At 48.9% G+C, this 23,633-nt stretch overlaps 1 protein-coding gene across 1 annotated transcript in view; it reads left to right on the top strand.

The window, feature by feature from the left end:
* The first annotated feature begins 392 nt into the window (after positions 1–392).
* LOC135374425 (protein turtle homolog B-like) overlaps positions 393–23,633 on the top strand; it is a 115,378-nt gene continuing 92,137 nt past the window's right edge. Inside the window, exon 1 of the mRNA XM_064607384.1 lies at positions 393–655. Coding sequence (XP_064463454.1) covers positions 604–655 — 52 coding nt within the window. The 5' untranslated portion in view covers positions 393–603. The remainder of the gene's footprint in view (positions 656–23,633) is intronic.

Here is a 23,633-nt window from a genome sequence, read left to right as displayed (position 1 = left end):
AGCAACAACGTGCTGCTACTTACTGGACACTGCACCAACAAAGCTTCAAAGCGTAGAGTTGGGGTAGTTGTTTAGACACGACGAAAAACGGCGAGTGAGATACACAGAGACAACACCAGACAGGCTGTCCGGTGTTGTCTCGGTGTATCTCGCTCGCCGTTTTTTGCCAAAGCTTCACGTTGAGAAATCAGGCTTGGAGGCTGAAATTTCGTTCCACTCGTGCAAAAAATCATCACACTCACAAAAAGAAGCGATACAAAGCAAGAAAAATATTGTTAACAAAGTTGAAACTTTGCCCGGCAAAACAAGAGCCGCGCGCACTATTTCTTCTCTTTGGGAGAGGATCAGGCGGAGAGGACGCACGTGGATGCATGTATGATTGCGCGCGCTCCTTGTGCGTCTGCTGCTTTCCGTGTTGTCGGCCTCCTGTTGCTTGAGTAGGTGGTTCGGTGTGGAGTGGTTCCGTGACTATGGCGGCTACTTCGTCCTGAAACATCTTTGCTTCCCCGCTTGCGGCGACGTTTCCCGAGGAATAACCGGTGACGTTCAAGGATTTGTGCGTGTGTGAGTGTGAACGTGTGTTACCAACTGTTTTTCTGTGCCATGGGAGCCTCAAGTCACCGTGAACTTTTCTTGTGGATCGTCTTGTGTTCAGGTGAGGCTTAGCTACACTTGTAGTGCGTGCCGCTTTCTTCCTAGCTGGAGTCTTCTTCCCTGGAATATGCCGCGGAGGTCGTGTGGTTGTCCGCCCGTGCTGGGTTTTCGTGGAACACAGGTTTTATTTGTGGTGAACATTTCTTTCTCGTTTTCGCCGTGCCGCATTTGACAGGTGTACAACGGTTGTACGCTGCCGACGTGTTTAGCGGCAATAGTACGGCGTGGAGCATACCTTTCCTGCTTTGTACCGTGTATTTGTTTCTCAAAAAAACTTTCTGGCGTCTTTTAATGCTCTGGAATGCCGGCAGGTGCAAACGAGCATCTGACAGCTGACAGTGCTTTGACCGTTACAGCAACAGGACGTGACACCCCGTCCATCGAATTTTTGGCTCGCTGTGTTCGAGAACGCATGCGGTAGAATTTTCTTGGGTGTGTGCTTTCGCAGCCGTAGAACATTCAGTAATTCCTAGTGAAACACTCGTTCTCCAGCGCTGTCCCAAGAGGGTTGGGGGAACGGCAATACAGTAGTTTGCAGCTACACTGCAAAATCGCAGATGCTTTTAATTACCGCACCGGTTGAAATTTTGTTTCCATATTCCACAAAAGTATGGTTATTTATATATATGTCCAGTTCTTATTTCTTTCTGTTAGTTTTTTCTTTTTTGTCTTGGCTCCAAAAGAGAGACCACAGCACTTGAGGCTTGTTTGGGACGGCCGCTGTGTATAGCATCCAGTGTTAATCTCTCTAAGGAACATGGACACCTCGCATCAGTATGCACTTCGTGGACGTTCCCGGCGTCTATATTTTTTTGTTCCCTCCGAGCGAAACGAATCACTGAATGAGCAGCTCATGTTTTTTTGGCTCGCGTCTTTTGAACCGGCGGAACTGCATAATGTGTGGCTATCGCAGCGCAGGAGTGAGGCATCACCCGCGTTTACCTGTGTGCTGCACGGTTTGACCACAGAGTTTATCGACTTCCAGTCCGGTGCCTAGAATGAAATGGAGGACGCCGAAACAACCTCGTGAAATTTATTCCTGACATGCCTGTGGCAGTTACGGACGCCGTCAGTCAAAATTCAAGGAGAACGCTGGCGTTCACTGGGGACGGCTTTCCAGTAGAAGGCAAATTTCTCCGTCGACGAGCTTCGGTAAAATCACTCCCCAGAGAGCACAAACTTTACATCGGTGAGGCCGTGACTAGTTCAACTCACCTGCCTTGAAACGAGCCCCTAATGGATCGCTCTTTGGGCTTGTCTAGTTGAGTGCGTGTGTGGCTTTTCTTTGTCATTTTGCCTGCCTCTTCGCTTCCAAGAAAAGGCTGCTAGTATGCCACTCCTAGTGACCGTTCTTGACAACATGGTCAAACATGACTTTCTAGGTGATGTTAGGTGGTTCCGGATTAACGCATCGGAATAAGTATCCCATGTCGCAGTTGCGAACTAGCTCACGGTTCCAACTACATTATGAAGGTGAGTAAACCCCGAGAGAAGAAATACACAGACGATCATTTGACAATAATTTTCATAATGTAGCACCAGTTAGCTTGCTTTTTTACTCTTATTTACATAATTATCTCTTTCACAGCCGTACTGTATTTCCAGTTCCCCTTTCGAACCCACATCTTGCCTCAGGGCAACAGGTTATCTACCTAGCTTCGTACAAGAGATTACCCTCATTCTAACAGCTTTATTCGATCTTTGCAAAGCTGCAGGCTGGGAACAAAGCGTGTCGAAGGGCAGCCTTCGATGCATACGTCGACCTCGGGGTGGGGGATGGTCGATAGAAGTCTTTGGGATGGGCGGGCACGCCGGGCAGGTCCTTTTTAGTGTCCAGCAGATGTAGGACGCCGGGGGATTAGTCCATTTCTCTTTTGTGCGGGAAGCTCTTCGCCACGTTGGGCAAATGGCATACGCGATTTCTTCGTAGACTGCCCTCTTGCTCCACGATTGCGGATGATGGCAGAAGTATTTTTCCTCCGGCGTCTCGAGTGTCTGCGTGTTGCGAACCAAATTTGTCGCGGAAGGGGCTTTTCATCGCGGTTTTCTTGGTATTACTGCGGGAAATCTTTGACTAGGTCGGCCGTGCCTCATTTCAGTGCGTTTCGCGTGATTCTTTTGTCCGACTCGTTCGCTTACTTTTACGTTGATAGGTTTTTGTACTGTCTTTTAGTGAATCATCTGTTCAGTGTAGGAATCGTTCGGCGTTCACGTCATGCTGCTCTTGCATGACGCGGGACTCAGGATCGCAGGTACCCGGGTGTACGGAAAAATGGTCCCGCAGCCGCCTGCGCGCCCAATACAGGGACATCGTTGCGGATAACTGATCAAACACAGCACAGTCGACCGATTTGTTGAAATTGGGAGACATATATATTTCATGTGTTGATGGACTATAAAATATGTGTAACATAAAAGCGATCATTCGTTGCACTAGTTCGCTAGCGGTATCGTTCGCTGCTGGATGCTAGTACTTTTCTACTGCTGGTCAGACACGGATTTTAAAGTTGTCCCCTGCATTTTTTCTGTGTCGATGTTTATTAGCAATAAATAGGGCCCTGTATTTTCGGGTTTTATTTCAGGCGCCGTAAACCAAGCTGATATCGGGTGAAAAAAAAAGAAAAAAAAGAAGCGCTTCTGACATTTTAGATTGACATACGACGTAGAACAACAGTGCTGAATGTACAGTGCTAGCGATCTCCAGTGCCCATATTGGTGGCTGAATTGGCACTTTGCACGGTTCGTTTTCGGTTTTGCTGGAAATGATGATGATGCAAATCGGGGTGTAAAAACATGTTTCACCCTAAAACACAGGGCCCCAACAATAAAGCTGTACGTCAGTTCAAAAATGTCAGTTAAGCAATTGAAATCAACTGAAATATGCAACTGGGCGTTGTGAGGCATATGTTCAGTTTCTTTATCCTTGTATGTTCAGTTGCCCCATCCAAGTTCTCCCTCTCATTAATTGTTTCATTACCCTTACAACTCCGCATCCGGCGGAGATACGATTCATCGGCACAGAAAGTATGATAGGACAACTGAAAAACCTTTGTCGGACCAAGGAAAGTGCTAGCATCCATGTTGAGTTGGGAATTACCCCCGAGTACATCCGACAACACCCGCGCACAGTGAGCGCGTGAAGTCTGAGATTCAGGCTAGCGAGCGTTTATGTGCGTCCTATTTCATTAGTACGACTGCGGAAGGTAACGTGCCTCCTTGAATAAAAGAACGCGTGTGCCATTTTCCCAATCTATCGGCCAGAAATACGCAGAAGGTAGCAGAACCTTGGAGAACCGCTTCGTAATCTTGTCGCGTTGCCTGTACTCAACTGAATAACTAAACAGGGAGAGGAACATAGGCAATCCTTTCAATACAACCGGGGCAGCGAATGTAATCGCTTTTATGTTTCTTATTGAATGGCACGCAGCGTTTATTATTCAATAACATCCATATTAATTTAAAAAAGCCCATGTCTCCCAATTTCAACAAATCAGGTGCGCGAATGACACCACTTGGCCGGCTACGATCCGTTTAATCGGCTGTCCACAACGACGCTGATGTGGTTTTGGGCGCACGAAACCCTGCGGGACCATTATTTCCGTCCACACAACGTGGGACCATTTTTTTTCCTGAACCCCCTTCCTCCCCCCCCCCCCTCATAACCGGAGCCAGAATGTCCCGAGACTTCACCGGGACAGTTCCCAGTGAGCTTCTCACGCTGACGCTGAGAAGTGACCCGGCTTCGAATCCCGACTGATCGAATCGGCTGCATTGTCCAGCCGTTATCTCTGTACTGAAGCTTCGAGTCGAGACAGTTTGTACGTGCTTGTACATCTTGAACATTAGGCAGCAAACGGATACGGACCACAGAGAACGACTGGAGTCAGTTCAGAGTGAGCAGCTCTGTGTTCCGCATCTACATGCTGCTCAATATCCAAGCTGTTTTCCTCAAACGCATTATGGCATAATGTCAGCACAGTCCTCAGTGAAGTCGTCCTGGGGCGTGTGATCCTCCCCCTCTGCAGCAACATGACGCCGCGGCGGCACGAAAACCCGCAAGGGCAACATTACGCCACTTACCAGCCATAACTGCCGGAAAGCAATATTTTTGTGGATCAGCGCATCTATGAGTAACATATTACTGCGAAAGCTCAAGGATTTTGCAAAAGGTCTAGAGCTCAGTGTCAACTAAGTGATCAACTCTTGTCATATAGTCGCTCTTGTGCCATAAAGCACCAAAACACCAACTCTTGTCATACATTATTTGAGAGCAGTTTTTAGTGTGGTGAACGGAGAATGCTGCTCCTCCGTATCAGCAAGAGGCCGCTCAATTTAGCTGCACTCATTGGCCCCTATGTCGATTCTGTACTCCATCGTCGAGTTCTTCACCTGTGCACGGACTTCCTGTCGTCCACTGGATTGTTCCAGACGCTTAAATTCTTTCTCGTATTTTCATCCTTCCTTCATCTTCATATAATGTTCCTCGTGCAATGGGGTATGGTACCGCACCACCGCCGTGAAACACCACTTCTCATTGTCAGCTTCTATTGTTGTTGTTGTTGTGTTTCCTCCGTATAGCGGCTGGTGCATTGCGAAATTGAATCCTACAAACAATATTGAAGAGGACACAAAAACAAAAAAGTCCACATGATGATGATGATGATGATCTTGCTGGCGACTCCCTTTGAATCGGGCGGACTGCGCAGTGTGTACTGCGCGTTCTAACCTCTCGTCCTCGGAGGACAAATCACTGGTGTCGATCACGATTGTAGTTGCCTCTCGACGTGGAGCCACGAATCGCTCTTCAATAGGGAGTTTTACTTTCCTGACTCATGTCAGCACACTTCTCCCTGAAGTCGGCCTAGGACGCATACTAACCCCCACTCCTTCCTGCTGTCCTCTCTCCATCTGTCCACGTCTGTACGCCGCTCATAGCCATAATTGTTTCGCGGCGCTAGCACGGAACTAAAAAAATAGGGAGGTTTAGCAAATCGGAAGGTCGTTACGGTAACGGTTCCGGAAACATGACGAGACATCCGCCTGGTTCATTTGAAGTGGCATTTGGACGATGTTGTTTCGGTTTCACACTACAGTGTAGTGATACTGCCTTCGTTTTTTATTATTTTTTGCTTCGCTTCGCAGGTCGTTTGCAGAGCTTTACCAGTATCTCCATTGTCTCGCCGCACTGACAAGTGGAATCGATGCTTTCAGATACTTCACTCCTCGCATTTGTCATAACACCCAGTCCACGCCTGGAAGAGTAGTGCACTTCTTCCGGAGAGACTCGAGGTTTCAGTTTGTGTATTTGAGGCTCCGTTTTCTTGTCTCCAGTCTCAATTTCGATTCCCTTCGGATGCGATTTTGTTCCACTCTTTTTCGTTGCGGTTTTTGTTCCTGCGCTGCATTTTCTGTAGTATTGACTTTATTTTTCCATCCAGTCTTGAGGCCGCGGAATCTCGGGCGATGAAAATATTCTCGTTGCTGACGATGTTTCCTGCAGGTGGACCAGTCTTCTCAGGTAGCGGGTTTTGGAATCTGCCATCATAGAACTCCCATAATAACTAGGAACCAAGCCAGCCAGGGGGGGGGGGGGGGGGGGGCATCTCAACATGTGAGCCGCCATGATCGATACGGTACGCCTAGCGTCTTACGAACGGTGTCTCTTACGTGTTCCGTGCGCCGTACTTTCATGTCGCAGCGCCAGGTTTAAACTGTTCGATACTCATTCCCTAGGGAATCCAAGCGCACAGGTGATGGCAGCCAAGACAAACACTTCGCATATGGCATCATGGCACACGGAGCCCAGCGGAAGCGACTTGCATTGGATTGGATACCATTCGGAAAGGCTGTGCCAAATCCGGCCGAATCCAGAACATCGATCATGGCGCCTCCCGGACTTGGACATTGAGAGAGGGTCTTGCTCCTGTACAACTCCTTTGTTCTCCCCCATCACACTCTCTCCCAGCATTTCTTCCAGCCCCTCTCCTTATGATTACTATGTCTGCCATGGAGGCTGCCCTGGGAGAGGTCACGCGCTTACAATAACCGATGCAGTGATTCCACTCATTCGCCATTTTGTGACACATGAGATTTTCCGCACCATCCTGATGAAAATACGCGATATTGCGCAAAATTGCAAGGTCTCCCAAAACACATTTCAGTACTCCAAAGCGTTTCAAAATCCAAATTTCCATGCTCCGAGAGTTGCTCCAAATCATATTTTGGGAGTATAGCATCACTGCCAGTGGGAATGGCCGGGTCTCTCGCTCCACAATGGTCAGAGCTGCACGCTGTAGTATGTTCGACGGTGTGCGTCTGTATTAATCGCTAACTGCGGTACATAGAAAACAAAAAATTCCCCTCGAATACGTTGGCATGCACTACGGTGCGCGCGCGTTAATATGAACTACAATCGAAGAGCCGCAACCCTGCGAAACGGAACTCTGACGGACCTACACAATATCGGTGGTCTTTCAGAAGCTGGTGCACCCCAGAGGCTCGGCGAATAAAAACTCTATCCCGTTACTAAGGTAATCGAACGTATTCCATCGTCTTGAACGTCAAGGATCGTTGCAAGTTATCTCCCGCCTGTTCGTCGTCTCTCTGGAACCCTTTAAGGTCAGCCCCGTTGAAACCACCATGCACCCTTTCGATCCTGCACCGTGATAGGAACGCATATTTAGAGGCGATATCTCCACCCCTAGGAGCTCACCGCCGCCACTTGCCTGTGAGGTCAGGCCATCGGAGTTCGCTTCGTCCCCCGAAGCAAGGCAGCATTCCAGCGGAGACTCCTCCCGCCGAAATGGTCGTTCGTCGCACGAAGGGGACCCCGTTGCTGTTGATTCCCGCCTTTTTTGTAGCTTCCGTGCAAGAATAATGGGTGTCGCTTTACAGGGTAGTTCCGCAGCTCAAGCATCGGATAATAGAAAGAGGAAAAGTACACACACGTCTGTTGTTGGACGCTTGATCAGACAGAGAAATGACCAGCGCCATCGGCCGAGCGGGTTAAGGCATCCCGCTCATTGGTGGTAGCCAAGGTCGTGCTGAAGACTAGGAGGTGTTGAGTTCGAATCCTATACCACCGGCTGGGCTGTCTAAGGTTTTTCCTGGGTTTTCCGAAGACTTTCCAGACGAATGTCGGCACAGTTCCCCATGAAGTCGGTCCAGGACGCATACTAGCCCCCCTTGTCCTCCACTCCTTCCTGCTGTCCTCTCTCCATCTGTCCACATCTGTACGCCGCTCATAGCCACAGTTGCTTGGCGGCGCTAACACGGAATAACAAAAATAAGACAGAAATGTGACGACGGTATCAGCATTTGGCGCTAGTGCGCTTTCGACGGGCACGTGTTGACTAATTTGTTTCCTCGTTCTGTGACAACTGCAGGTGGCTGCGTGTGTTATTGTTGCTGCACATTCGACACGACGAAGTTATAAGGGAAATAATTTTCTGTTCTTCCCAGTTCATGAATCTGCTTCGCTATTGTTATCGGATACGCTCTTAGATAACGTCATATTACTCTTCTTCACGCGCAAACTTGGTTGGTGGAAATGGCACGAATGTCTGAGACGACCAAAGCCACGCGCATGACATCACCTGCAGGAAGCGCCAGTCCTGCGCCACACTTTTTGAAATGAACTTCACCACATAGCCCACTCCTAGCCAACCATCATCTCGAATGATGTCGTTATCTGCCCTGATTTGTTGAAACCATTGTGACAATTATGAACAGCATAAGTGTCACAAAAAGGCGTACGCCTCACGTTTTTAACAAATAAGGGAAGATAACGATATCATTTGAGATGATGGTTGGCTAAGAGTGTGCTATGCGAAGAAGTTCAGTTTTAAGAGTGCGCGCCGGATACAGCGGAGCCGATGAGCGGTGAGCCGTTTAACCGTTCATTGCTTTCCAAACTCTCCTTTCGTGTTAACACCACGGTCAGATTGAAGACTCCGAGGCGTGTGGATTCGAATTCGCCCGCCGGCCTGTGGTTTTCCGGCAGATTTGCCAGGCACAGTTCCCCCCTGAAGTCGGCCCAGGCCGTATACTAACCCCTTCTGTCACTCACTCCTTCCCGCTGTTTCCTCTCCGTCTGACCGCGTCTGTACGTCGCTCATGGCCACATTTGCCTCGCGGTGCGTATTCGGAATTGAAAAAAAAAAAAAAGAACAAGTAGAGACATTATCAGGTTACCCGATAACGTCGAAGGCCATGAAGTCACAGTCACACTGACTGCTTTGGCACTTCTTGGAAGAACGGTGGCGACCCTCTCCAGGAGCGCAAGCAGTTTCTGCCGCGTGGTGCAATCGACAGATCGGTGGACAAGTGCCAGGATGGCTTTCAAGTCTTTTCGTCCCTGGCACCACAGGTGTACGAGCATCAGCATGTTACCGATAAACAAAAGAGCAGGGACACCTGCCACTCCCGCTAATCCTCGTTTTACTCTCTGGTGTCTATGTAGCATTCCCGAAGAGATTCCGGATCCCAGCCTGGACAATCTCATTGTATACGTGGACACGCGTATTTTGGCATCAGCCTCGTAAAGCAGGCCTGCTGGTTCTCCACATCGCTGGCTGGCGCCGCGAATGTTGTTGCTGCCACGGATTACCGCACCTGGCGGAAATTTATGTTTCCACTAATCCCTGCAGTCGCTTATTAAGGACGGTAGGATTGTTCGAAAAAATCGTGCGAAGCAGATTAAAGCCAGGGAAGAGTTATTATTGCGGCGGGGATTATTGAAGAAGGATGGGTTGCCATCAATATTGCGGCCCTTCGCGATTCTCTGGTTGGGTTGTGTTGACGACCCCTGGATGCAGGGGCGGCGGAAGGGGGTTACTGTAGACTTCCTGAATGTCTGAAGGGGGCGCAAAACTCTCGTGGAGGTACAGGGACGGCGAAACATTTTGAGTTCGGGGGGGGGGGGGGGCAAGCCCCTGCTTTGCGCTCCTCCCCCCAATGTCCCTGAGATGTTTTGAATTGTAGTCCACTTCAGCCCTTTTCCACCTGGTGGTAATGACGACTCTGCGCCCCCCCCCCCCCCTAGGAATATCAGGGGGATAATATACCCTTGTCCTCCCCCCCCCCCCCTCCCATCCGTCGACACTGTGGAGGTGAGGCGTCAGAGTGCTATCTTGGGTGCCGATGCGCATAAAATGCCATAAATAATTTTCCTTTGCCTTTTGGGGACCCGGGCATGATTTGGGTGTTGGCGGTTGAGGATGGAAGGGGGCGCCGGTTGGGGATCTGGGGTTCCACTGAATTCGGGATGTTGTGCTGCCCCTGCCTGGATATGATGGGACGGGATGTGTGTCACGGAACACTCATGTTTCCTTGCATGTACGGGTGTACCTTTTCTTTTTGCTGTACCGTTCACGCACCTGTCTAAAAGGAATAGTGAGGTGACATTAACGCGGCTCGAAACCCTGTCAAGCTGTCCATCGGGAGGAACAGTGCAGGTACCTTCACTGTGCTGGGTATTGTCACAGCGCAATCAAATTTGCAGAAAGCAGCCGCGGTCGGCCGACACGATCTACGAGTGACGTAAGGAAATCCCCGTGCCGTTCTGCTTCGTTTCTTTCTTCTCAGCTCACGCGCTGCTTAGATCCGCTTGAGTCGCGCCGCACTACGTCACGAGTCACATGTCGGGGGAATAGGTTACGTCACGACGTACCCTCATTCTCCGATACGCTCACTCCCTAGAGTGGAGGATTTTTGCTGCAGGACACCTGTGCCCGTAGTTCTTTGCAGGAGCTCATATTATTCGTTGCAAATCACGCCGCAGCAAAACACACAGACACACACACACAAATTGGAAGACACCGACATCCCACAAAATACTCCCGCGAAGGTGCATCCGCTATCTCCCGCTGTGTGAGTGCGAACACTCAGCGTCATGTCTTTTGGTGTCTCTCCTACACTCAAATAAAAAAGGAGTAAATCGGGGAGTAATTGCAGCTTCTACTCCCCTAGTCTGCAATTACTCCCCATTTTAGTACCCTAACCCGACATTTACTCCCCAGGACTGCAAATCGTCACTAAACTTCGCGCATGGTCTCCTGAATGCAACAGTCTACGTAAATATGTGCCCTTGGTCAATTTGAGCGGCATAAGCTTGTATAACTCAGACAGCGTAGCAATATTCCAACCACACAGAGTAAGAAACAGTTAGCGCATCTTTCTCCGCAAACTGTGCCCTATGTATGGCGCAAGATTTTATATCACGCGATATATCACGGTTGACGGTTTGCTTCAAAGTATTTTCATGCATGTACACGAATTATGTACTTGGGACTCTTACAACTGCGTGGGAAATGCAGTTTACACTCTGTGACATTCGTTTACTCCCGTGCATTTACTCCCGAAAGGGATTATTTTTTGTGGCAAGGCATTTAGTCCCCAAAAGGAGTAAAAGTACTCCTTTTTTTCTTAGAGTGTATGAGTGGGAAATATCATTAAGCTCAGCCACAAGATATTCCGTAGCAGACGACACGGCCGATGGTGTCGTCTGCTGTGTGCGTGCCACGTTTTGCAGTGAAAGGGGTAATAGACGGTCATCTCCGCCAATGAAGTGGCCGTTGGAGATGTCGCGCGGTTACAACGACCAACACGAATGACAAAAAGCCCTGAATCCACTGACGTCAGAGCTGGACGTGGTTGTGTGTTGAGGGGTTAAAATCGCGCCAGGTACGGCCCTCGATACTGTTATTATTTGCGTTAGGAGCACCATGCAATCATCCATGTCCATCAAGGCGTCACAAGCCCTTGAAGTCGTACGTTTCCGTCTTTTCGCATCAGCGGTAGACGTCATAAACGCCATGTAAATGTCGTACATCGCCTGCTACGAAGCACTACAGGTATCGCCCGTCGCGGGGATAACGATGACAGCACCTAGAGAAAGGAGATTCGAAACAGCAGTGGCGGAGTATCTCCGAATGTTGCCGTGGCAAGAACGTGCCTGTGTTGCCAGCTTGTACGGCAACGCGTGTTAATTACGATCCTACTATACGGTGGGTGAAGTGTTGACGCTGCTTCAAGGTGCGTTTGCTTCTCGAAGTCGCCGCCTACAGTGAGTTCGCGGAAATCGTATTTGATGCGAATCGGTTCCAAGAGTTGATGACCGATTTGGGGCTATCGTTTCCATTGGATCGTGTTTTGCTTGTACTACCTGGGATGAGGCGCTGCGGCTAGCAAACCGGTTTTTACTATTTCCATCTTTGTTTGCTTACGTAAGTGGCCCGGTCAACCTGTCTACTGCGGTGACCGGTTCGCCCGTTTCTAGCCGCGGGATTTTTGGTGCCCCTTTTACGAACTCACCTTTCGTAGCCAGGCTTACAAAAACCGTCAAAAATGTTCACTCAGATGCGCTAGTTCGTTGTACTAGTTAATTTAGTTGGCGAGCGCCGCTAAAAATTGTTGGTTTTGGTGCATCGTACGCTATCGTCCTTGCGTACGTAAAGTATAGCGTTGGTGGTTCTGCGCACGCGCAAAACATGGAGCTTACCGCACCACGCTTACGTACGTAAATGCGGTAGCGTACGATGCGCTTAAAACGCACCAGTATCGTCCATCAGTCCCACGCACATCCTTCAATTTCACAATTCACGACGTCGCCGCAACTACTTTCGGTGTATCTGTGTGACGTCATCATTATGGCGGCAGATATTTCACGTACTGTGGCCAGGAAAGCATTGGACATACCGCGACAAATTTTTGGATCACTATCACCGTAGGAAGAATAGTTAATTAGTTACATGCTAATTAATTAAGGAGACCGGGTAGTCGCGTTTTAGCCACTATTGAAAAGAACCGGCCTCTGAGAATCCAACGTACCTAATCCCGGACGTGCAGTTCCACAGCGTAACGTGTTACGTGACTACGGTTGGAATGTCTTTGCTACCATGGTGGTGGTGCCGGTGATGGAATTGCTTGTCGAAGTCAGCCACGCTTAGGCGGGCAACGTCACGACTTAATGAAATGACTATCCCAGGGGGGTTCGCTACAAGCGCTACGCAATCGCCTCTACCTGTCGTACTCAGCAGTGCCTCCTATCGATGATCGAGCAATCGCGTGAGCTGCCGGCGGTTGTAATGCCCGCAACCGCAGCATCCCAAGTTGAACTGCGGCAAACCGCAGTAGCACGACGAGCGGGTAATTGGCCGTAGCAAAGTGGCCAACGCACCTGATGAGCGGTATAATGAAGTTGACCGCTAGTCAGCGAGGATCTCTCCCGCCAGTGCTCCTCCAGAGTGCGAAATTCAGAAGGCTTCCTTCATTTGCGTTTCAGGCAAATTAACCCTGCGTCGGACTAATGTGTTGTTTAGGAGAGGAGGTGGGGCTGTCTTCCGAACGCTTTGTCTGTCCCCGAGAGGGAGCATGAGGTTTCGTTATTGCACGGGGGGCTGTCACATAACGAATTGCTTTTGTCTTTTACGGGCCTAAGCCCGTAAAATGGAAAGGAGATGCGAGAATGCAGCTTCTGCCTGACTGGGGAGGGATTTTCTGAGGCGAACAAAAGAGCGGTCGTTTCCACAATTTATCAGCGTTGTCGCAGTTTCAGCTTTGTACACAGTCTCGAGAAATTAGTTATCTACGTCACTTGAGTTGGTTGATCCGGCATTGAACAATTGATACCTAGGACCAGCGCTGAAATACGGAGTTTCATCACAGTTTCGTTTTGAACTAGAGTTGCTTTTATTCGGTTGTGCTTACTGCAATAGCCTGTGGATGGCAGTGCGAGATGATATTTCTTCTGAGACACTCAGTGAGACACTAAAAAAAAGGTGTCTAACCCATAGAAGTCTCTGTCTAACCCATAGAAGTCTCTCGCATTTTGGCGTTAACATCCCCACACCGTGACGGTAGCTGGACTAATATTTACCGACGCCAGTACGCATCATTCCCCTGCTTTCCAAAGGAAGCTCGATTGAGTCACAGAACATACAGTCCTCCCAAGACATAACCAACCACACGTGCAGGGCAGATTTCCCTCGCGAGAGCTTACGAGAAGGCATCCCCGTTATATATACGCAAAGCTCCCATCTCTCTGAATCGTGCCTTTTTATTGACTGGAAGGTATTGCCCCTGTTCTCGAGGATGAGTGGAATAGCTCGGCAGAGACGCTGCTTGGCAGATGCACCCGCTTTGAGATCCGCCCTCCGCTCTAAAAAAAAAAATGCTGACAGTGAGCATGCGGAGGAAAACAGAGGGCGTCGAGAAGTGATGTGGTCGTTTGCAGTTCAACACTTGCCAGGCCGTTGGTGTAGTCAAGGCGCAATCTGGGAGCCAAGTTCCCCGCTCTGATTAAATACCGGTCCAAACAAAATATTATTCCATATGTTTGTTCCGCGTGAGAGCTTATCTGGTGCTCTTATGTGAACGACTACCGGGGGAGCGCGGAGAGTCACTGCCGTCTACACTCTAAGAAAAAAAAGGGGGGGAGTAATTTTGCTCCTTTGGGGGAGTTAATGCGCTACGCATTGCATTGAGTTAATGCATTGCCACAAAAAATAGTCTATTTCGGGAGCGAATGAATGTCACAGAATGGAGACTGCTTTTCACGCTCTGTTCAAAGATTAACAGGAACATAATTCGTGTGCATGAATGAAAATACTTTGAATCAAACCGTCAACCGTGATATATCGAGTGATATGAAATCATGCGACATACATAGGGCACAATTTGCGAAGAAAAAAGCTCTAACTTTGTCTTACTCTGTGTGGGTAGAAAATTGCTAAGTTGGCCGAGTTGTACAGCCCTGTGCCATCAAATTGACCAAGAGCACATATTTACGTAGACTGTTGCATTCGGAAGACCATTTGCGAAGTTCAGTAACAATTTGCGGACCTAGGGAGTAAATGTCGGGATTGGGGGACTAAAGTGGGGAGTAACTGCAGTATAGGGGACTAGATGCTGCATTTACTCCCCATTTTACTCCTTTTTTTTTCTTGGAGTGTACATTGGCGTCTGAACCCCACAACCGTTCCTTTTAAAAGCTGGCACGTATTTTTTCTTGCAACGCAGCTATTTTGTGGGGGCATAGTGTACCGCATTCATTTATTTCTTTATTTTTTTTAACAAAGCGGTACTGGCTTCGTTAGCAAAACTTGGCATGACTAAAAGGGACCTAGTTCCTGAATTCGGACCAAGAAAGCATTCTGGAATCGACAACAATGATGCACGAGCATCGGCCGCTTTAATGCGCTGTCACTTTGGTATGTTCTAAGAGAGAGAGAGAGAACGACCCCCATAATCTCTCAAAGGAAGTAAAGCCTCTCAGTTTAAATGACAACTTTCTGCCTCGCTTTTGACGACTTCCCGGAATAAAACTATCAGCGTCATCTCGCAATCATGACGCATGCCGGATTTGCGGTGACCGGAATTCCTTCGAATGTGGAGCAATCGGCGGATTCATTTTCCCGTCTTTCGTTCGATGGGCGCATTCCCGCCAGCACGTCTGCCACGTGTTTTAATGTCCCTTTTGCCCAACCGTTATTTGGCGGGGAACGTTCGTTTGAAGGATGTACTTGGAGACGTGGTCTTTTTACTCACAACTGACGTTGACTTTTTTTTTTTTTAGTGTTTCTTGGACGGGCGCGGGTATCTTCCGATTTATGCAACGTTGGTAGATAATTTTGCCGTGGTTTGTGCAGTTTAACGGCGTTGTTATTGTCGCGTAAATATTGGCGGCATTATTGCAGCGTTCAACTTTCTCTAGTGAACTCTGACACTGCGAACTGCACTAATTCCATAATGAACTGCACAGTGCAGATGTAAACTTGAAAATAATAACCGAGCGCACTTGCAGTTACACAGGAGGTACCGTAATTTCACGCATATTAGCCGCGGCTTATGCGCGATTTTTTTTTTTCTCACGGGTGTTCTGCGGCTTATCTGATGACTATTTTTTCCTGGCATTTTTCCCATACGCCAGTTTTAACGAAAGGGCCGGGCCTACAGTGTCTCTGGAACAGCACTGCCCTGCCGATACACGAACAGTGCGTAACAGGGACGGGTCCACATTCGAGTAGATTAATCTTCCTGGTGCATTCCCCCAAGCAGCTTTAACGAAAGTGGTGACAGTGATTCACGTTTTCTGGAAGACCACTGACCCATCAATCCATAAAAAACGCCCAACAAGGGCATAATCCGATCTTGGTACAACTCTAGAGATGACCTCCTTTGTTGTACACTATGGACCACAGGGTTTATGGCCTTCTCTAAGGTCTCCTTTGTCATTTAAATCAGTCGTCTCGTATTGCCCGCGGCTTATCTGCGAGTGCGGCTTATCTGCCAGAAAATTTTCAAAACGTTCCTAAAAACGCGTCCTGCGGCTTATCTGCGGTGCGGCTTATACGCGTGAAATTACGGTACCTGTTCCGTATGTCAGCTTGGTCAAATTCAAAATTAGGAGTAGATTTACACGTAAGGTGAGTCAGCCTATCTGTGTGGCGACACGTTGCACGTGCCGCAGGGTAGGAGCCCGGATAATTTGGACCACCTGGCGTTCTTTTAACGTGCGCCGGAAATCTCCGACACACTGTGCTGGAAGCAATGTTTACCTGCCCCCCACATTGCTACCGTCCTCGGCCGGAATCGAACCCGCGATCTTGAGCTCATCATGCTCACCGAGGGAGTTTCACATTCATGATTATCCTGTTCTGCATCCCAGCGCTAACGTATGGTAGTTCGCTTCCTATAATCTCACATCCCATCACATCATGTCCCGTACTAGAAACAGAGCTACTTTCTAATGTCTACTTTTTTCTTTGTCTCGAGGCCTGCACACACACCTAATGAGTGCTGCGTGCTCAGCTCGTTTATTTCTTATTTGTGGCACTACGCTTTACTCGTATTGTTCAGCCGCGAATGTGTGACGATGAACAATATCCGCGCAGTGCACTCAGCCTACTTGTAACGACGTATGGTGTCAGTAATTCCTACTGCGTCCCTTTGTTTGCGAACGTTTTAGGCGAGTTTAAATAGTACGCGCTGCATTCTATGTTTGGATATAAATTGCGCCGGTTATAGGGGATGCCCTCGGGGGGTCAAACTGACGTCGAGGACCGAGCCGACCCAGATGTGCCTCCGCTAGCCAATCAACGTCACTCACACCGTCGGTGCCGTGCTTCGTTCTCGGTAAAGAACTTCTCGGAGTTTGTGTTCTTGTTGGAAGGGCAAGAAACGTATAGACCTGTAGGAAGTGTCTTCCACTTCCTTGGACGTAGCGGTTCTATCACGTTTCACTGCGCAAATAACGTTGTTCATGGAGTCCGTCGACTTCATTAACGTAAAATTTTGACGCGGTATCTGCGTCTTTCCGTTTCAGACGGACTCGACCTAACCTATATAGCTAGCTTTTTTTTTCTCGTAACGACATTGTCATCAAGGTCCGCACCGGAGACGTCCTGTGTATCGCTACAATACGCCGCAGACAAACATTATACTCCGTTCTCTCCCGTTATGCATACTCTATATGTACCACCCCTTGACCGTCACAATGGGGGCAGCGGTCCAATGTGTACGGCCGTTCGTGCACGGATGATGATCCTGGCGGACGGCAAATGTTCCCTGGTAAGCCGCTGGAACGCGAGGACCCTTGATGGTCCCATTATGGATATGTGTTGGACCGCGGCGGGATCGGGTTATTGTTATGTTCCATATCGGGGCTGGACAGACACACGATGGCATCAGGGGTGGTGGACTATTCGCCCACAAGGTCGATTGGTGACCGCCGTTCCTCGATGGGCGTATACCACCAAGTTTGTGTGGGATGGAGGAGAAGCCCGTGATTGATTGTTGACTGGCTATGTGGGTTGACGGGGGAGGCAAGGAATGGGACCTTATGTGCTGTCCATTAGGGCAGGTGATTGTTTCCTTCTCGATGGGTCGGTGTTCCTGTGATTGTGGTCTTTGTTTTTGTTGTTGTTCGTGGGCTGGCGAAACTTTGTTTCTCTCGCGACCATGACCTTTTCTGTGTCTATTTTTGTTCTAGTGCTATCTGTAAAGAAAGTCGAACGTTCGTATAGCGCGATACACTGACACAGTTAGAAGACAAGGTGCTCTGCACTCTGTTGCGCTAGTACTTCCAGAGCTCATGACTGATCGTTTTTGCCGTTGTGGTGACAAATTTCCCGTATATTTTATATATCAATTATATAATTATATATTAAATTATCAGTTACATATTAAATTATATAGCTTTTTGTTTTCAATTTCTTCTAATGAAAGTTGACGAAGTTCGGCATTGGTCGAGGAGACTACATTTGACGCCTGCACAGATGCCTGACCATTTTCTCAAGACCATCAGGGTCCACAGTGCTGCCAGTTAACGTGCCAGATTACCATCGAGGCTGCGTCGCTGGGCAGCTGCTTTTTTGCCCATCGAGCAGCTGCCTGGCTCCTTGCCTGTAGGCCGTCCACACGAACGACCCTCCCCCACTCAATTTAAAAGCAACTCGTATTTTACGAAAAATATCGATAAGGACGCGAATCGTAGGTGCTTTTATGCCTCGTCGTGGAGAGAAGCTGGTGTTCGTTTTTGTTTCGTCTGCGATGGTTTTGAAGGTAGAGGAAGAGGAGGCCCTCCCTGCTGCCATCGACCAGTTCCTTTCAAGGTCGGCATCATTGGCACGTCTATCCACCTCTAGTTCCTTGAGTGATAGTTGCTCGTTGTATCCATTTGCCATCTGCGGCGTCTTGACGGCATGCTGTATCGTCATGTTCGAGGAATGTACATTGTGCAGCCGATGCTATTCATGTAGCGAACTGCGAACGTGCGGACCAAGGGTATCCTACGAGAGTATTTTCATCAAGATCGATACCTGGTTACTTTTTAGTTTCCGTGCAAATCTTAAGCTGTAACCTTGTGCGGCGAAGACGAGCTCACATTGCGGAACCATGCCAGTGGCTATGTGTACCGCAGATGACTTATTGGAGTGTGTATCGCCGGCGATGACAGCAATGGGACCAGACTATAATTGAACCTCTGTATGCAATAAGGGGATAAGTCGATTTATCCCCTTTTTGCAATTTTTGCTTCAATGACATCTACATACCAGTATGTATACCTGCCAAAGAAAATTTAGGACCGTATTGCAATCTAATGGCCTGCTACAGGAGGGTAAGAAACGGGAAATGCATGTGTGTCAATGGGACGGACAATCAGATCAGGCCTTTTTTCTTTGTTTGGGATTTCTCGACTTATCCCCTTATTGCATACAGAGGTTCAATTGGATAGGGTATTCTAGGATAACTGTTCGTCACAAAACATAGGGTCATCGCAAGTATGCATTGTTAAAGGGAGCTCCTGATGCTGCTTGTCTCTTGGCAAAAAAGCAGACCTTCCTCATGATCCTGGTGCATGGTTGGAAGTTGGAACCCTGGTCAGTTAAATCCCTTGAATAGCCTGGGATTCGAAAATACCGTTTTCAAAGCCGGGAAAGCACCAAAATTCTAAACAGTCCTTGAAAAACCTTGATTTTTGCGTATCTTTTTGCTTGCGGGGAACTATAGCTTCGAAACCACATCAGTTAGCACTCATTGCAACAGAAATGAGTAGGGGTACCAGAAGTGCGAGGAGAGAACGGCGTCAAAGAGAGAGAGAGAGAGCTGTGGACAACGGGGGGAGGGGCTTTTCGCCATAGCACCGAGGCAGGTATTTTTGACGCCTTTGTAGTCCACCAGGCTCCCGTAACTAGTACTGATTCTTACTGCTATGCAGGACAAGTGAAATGTTGTTCTCTTTCTCACCTTATCCGTTGACCGCGCTTTTAGGACCCGGAGTCCGGCAGAGTAGAGATTGACACGGGCCGGGTTCGGGCCTCCCCGGGCTTGGACTGCTCTGTGTATTTTTTCTTGCACATCCTTTAAACAGCAAATAAAGGTTGGTGTGTTTCATAGTCGGTGCCCTTGGATACTCCGGAGTTTTTTTGTTTTTTTTCAGGAGATCCTAGTGGGCAGGCGGGCCTGGTCATTCTCTGACGTACTCGAGCCGGGCCTAAAAATAGCGGCCAGTGTGTCAGCCTCTACGATAGTGTCCAAAACTACCTTCTTATTTGATAGCGGTGCTGACTACGTGCACACCGACACGTAGTCTTCTGCTAACCCTCATATTGCGAAAACAACATGGCCAGTGATTCCCTTTTCGTCCGAGCTTGTACCCTTTACCACAGCCCATCGACCGCTCCTCAGTGGAGAGAGCGGTCGAGGGGCCGTGCATTTACAATAAAGCTATCGCATTCAAACAGCTTTGACCAACGATGTAGCTAGTTTTTCTTGTTTTGTAAAAGGTAGTAGTGTGCTTGGTGGTGGTGATGCTTGTGATGGTAGTGGTGGTGGTAGTGGGCTTGTTAATGGCGAAAAATGTAGCTTTGGGCGTTGCGCACACGCAAACGCGCCGATGTCCTTCGGATTTTGTCACGAACAAGTTCGTCTCTCGTCGTCTTTGAAAGGTTCGATTTTCTTCGGACTCCCGCAAACTCGAACCGCGACTTGTTATCGGCATCAGTACCTGCGAACCTCTTCGTACTCTGACTGCTGCCGGACCTCGTCGTCGAAACAGCGCGTAAGACTGGAAACATTTCCGATATTTATTCTTGTTCGTGGGTAATCAACTCGGTGAGCTCCCCCGACAAAACATGCAAGGGAAGACCGTGTATAGTTCGTTCACACGCGCTGTCGTGTTTGATGGAGGAACAAAGAAGGACGTTGCCTTCGATATAAAGCAGGCTTCGTGGCTTTTCGCCAACGCCCACCGCCTTTATACTATACAGAAGCAGCCCTTCTCGAGCTCATGCACACTCTGTAGCCTGCATGTGTCGTTTAATGCGCCACTTCCCGCATTTTCTCAATCTAGTTTACGGCTTCACGCCACTTGTCGGGCGAATTTCCAGGCCGCGGCTTCTGCAGATTGAAAGCTATTATATGGTACTGTGTGGGAGATGAACAGCAGAGATCGCTGGTAGCGGGAAACTGCTCGTTGTGTTGGGGGGCTGATGTTCCGCGAGGACGTAACTGCCCTTTTTGTTCGACGCGTGTAACATGGTTTCTGTGATTGCGTGTTTTATGGACAGGCGGAAGGACGGGTGGCTGGGCTGTTGATGATCGCGGGTGGGTGATTCTGTGAGGAAAGAGAAGTGGAGGGTTGCACTATACGAGCAGGAACCCGACTCACGCGCGAGACTGGGCGCGTACAGATTAATTCTGCGTGGGTTACTAATGGGGCATGCAGGCCCAACTATGTGCTGTACCACGACGTGACTTAGATGCCCAAAATCGCGACGACCAGCGGCGCCTTTTACATGTACTACATGCGCTTCACATGTTCGTAATCGTAAAAAGCTACAACGCTATATATGTTGCAAACCTGAACCTGTGCACGAAACACGCGAGTTTTTCTACGCATAACTTTCGTAGCAGCAGCCTGGTGTAATGTTGAGCAGAGACTTGTGTTTACCTTGACCCGATGAGACTCGAATTAACAGAAAGCAGCTGCTGATTTCACCCCGAATCATTAAAATATTGCTCCCCATTTTTATCTTATAAGTTTGTAGCAGCCATCTAACCCGATAATGTCTGATGATCCTACGCAACGACTACCTTGCATGTAATGCGGAGGAGCTTTCAGTTATGTTTGTTTCGCCGAGTTAGAAAATGGGATCAAGCTTCCTTGAAGCAGCCGGCGTACCGCAGCAAAAACTCAGTAGTAAAAGAAGTAAGCAGGATGATGAACAGAGCACCTGGTGATGAGCGTCTCTCAGTTATCTATATTTATGTCTAAGCTATGACAATCCACCTTCCTCGTGGGTAATGACCGCAGAGCAGTAAGAAGGGGACATCTGCTACCTGCGCTTGGAGCGTGCAGGACATGTCCGCCTTCGGGCGTTTCCTTCTACTTCAAAGTCCATCTTCCTGGTGCATCGGCGCGCTCTTGGCAGGTGGTGGCGCTTCTCTAAACTCGAAGAGGGCGAACACAGGTGCCTCCTCGAACAACGGAGCACTTTGAGGCAGCTGACAAATATAAGCGCCGGAACAAATATTACCGCAGCAAACAGTGGTGAAGTGACCCTTGCTCCTCGCGCTCGATGGCTGGCGGTTGACTGCCCCTGAAGTCAGTCTGGCCACCTTCTAGCAGACGACATTCGGCCATATCTTGGGCACGCCGTACATATGTTGCCGTGTATGGTAAGCGAGCGCGCGATGGCGAACGAGAAGTCAGTGGTCGAGAGACTTGACGAACATACCAGATGGGTTTTCCCAAAGACGTGTGAACCCTTTTTGTGAACATATGAGTTCATCTGGCGCGTCTGGCCGACACACGTATGGCTAGCGAGAACAGTACGCGTGCCATATACGGATTCAACTTCCATCCACGTTGCTTTGTCGACTTTCAGATACGGTACACCATATTTTTGCATGCTGTATTGTGTTCTTATGCACATTTCAAGACCAGTCGTGTATTTTGAATGTGGGACCTTACTGTGTTGCATGCTTTCGATGCTTCCTACTATCCTACTATATGTTCTATGCTTTCGCCTGCGAGGTGTTTATAGTTCGCTCATTTAGAATGGCAACAGAACGCTTCTGACGATAGTTATTTGGAAAGCCATGTATCAGGTGAACTTTAGCCGCCAAACAGTCTGTGCACACGCCTTGTTTCCTTCGGCATCTCTCATGCCACGCTGGCTGCACAAGAGCACGCAAAAAACGGACTGACATTACAAATGCAGATGGACGAACAACTCATGAAAAGAGCGATGCTTTGATGAGAAAGCAGACCAAGTCCCTGGCGGCGCACGACAAAAGATCACCCCAGACGCGCGGTTCAAACAGAGCCGTACTATCCGCGCGCGGGCAACGCTTCCATCCTTGCCCAAAATATGGTGGACGCGAGCTGCCAGAGCGTAGGTGGCTCGCCTTAAACTAGATGGCGCTGACTTATGAAAATCCTCTCTTCCAATCAGAAACGATAAGACTGTCATTCGTGGCAGTGGTTGGTGCACAACGTGATATGCGGTGAAGTTCTGTTTCTAGGGTGTACAGATATAGGGCACAGTATACCCGGAGCGACAGTCGCAGCGCGAGATATACATAGTTCGCGATATTCGGCAGGAAATCTTTTTGCTTTGAGTTTCCGTAGCTTTATCCGTCGAATGTCGGTCAAGTTCACGAACAACCTACGTGCACACCGTATATACGCCCAGTGGTTCGCATACTTCGAAGAAACGCGCGACGGCCAATCTGGCTCTTGCGATCCGACAGCACGAAGCTTCACCTGCTGCGCGTTCCCCCGTCCCGGGAGGGGGATGTTTTTCACGTTTTTTCTGACAGCTTCCATCCCCTCTCGCAAATTGAAGGGCAAGGTCGGCTGGAGGCCTCGCAGACCATCTGCGTTTCCAATACACAACAGGTAGCTCCGTACATTTGGGGAGAGAGGGATTTAAAGCGACAATCCGGACCCGAAACAAACGCCGTGACGTCACCGTAGGTAACCCAGCAACGGTGTGAGCCTAGTTGGCCCAGCAGATTCAGCATCCCCTCGTGGGAGGTTGCTAAGAGGAAAGAGTTGTGAGGTGGTTGGCTCGAATCCCACCACCGCCTGCTTCCACAGAAAGCACGTGCGACTCACCTTGAGCTTTTACCCCTTTATCAGGGAGCGGGAGCGACGAGGACTCCACGGACATCAGGGGAGAGAGGGAAACTGTGGAGCTGCGTAGAGCTAACCTATGCCTGCATAGCGAGGAGACATTTTTACCTTTTTGGTGCCCCTTTCAAGTCAGTATCACGTGACCACGCTTGTTGGCGATTGAAGCGCAGGCGTTACTGCGAATTTTATTTTTTGCGCTTCCTTTAAAGTAGCACACCTTTGCGGTGTATAGTTATTCCAACTAACAAGGTTTAAACGTTGCTGCTTGTACGGCTTGTCTTTCGATGTTTCACACGTATGAAAGAACAAGGAATACAAGTAGTAACGAGAATAGGAA

The sequence above is a fragment of the Ornithodoros turicata genome, unplaced genomic scaffold (assembly GCF_037126465.1).
Source record: "Ornithodoros turicata isolate Travis unplaced genomic scaffold, ASM3712646v1 Chromosome58, whole genome shotgun sequence".
Classification (NCBI taxonomy): Eukaryota; Metazoa; Arthropoda; class Arachnida; order Ixodida; family Argasidae; genus Ornithodoros; species Ornithodoros turicata.
This window is presented reverse-complemented; position numbering and strand designations above follow the sequence as displayed.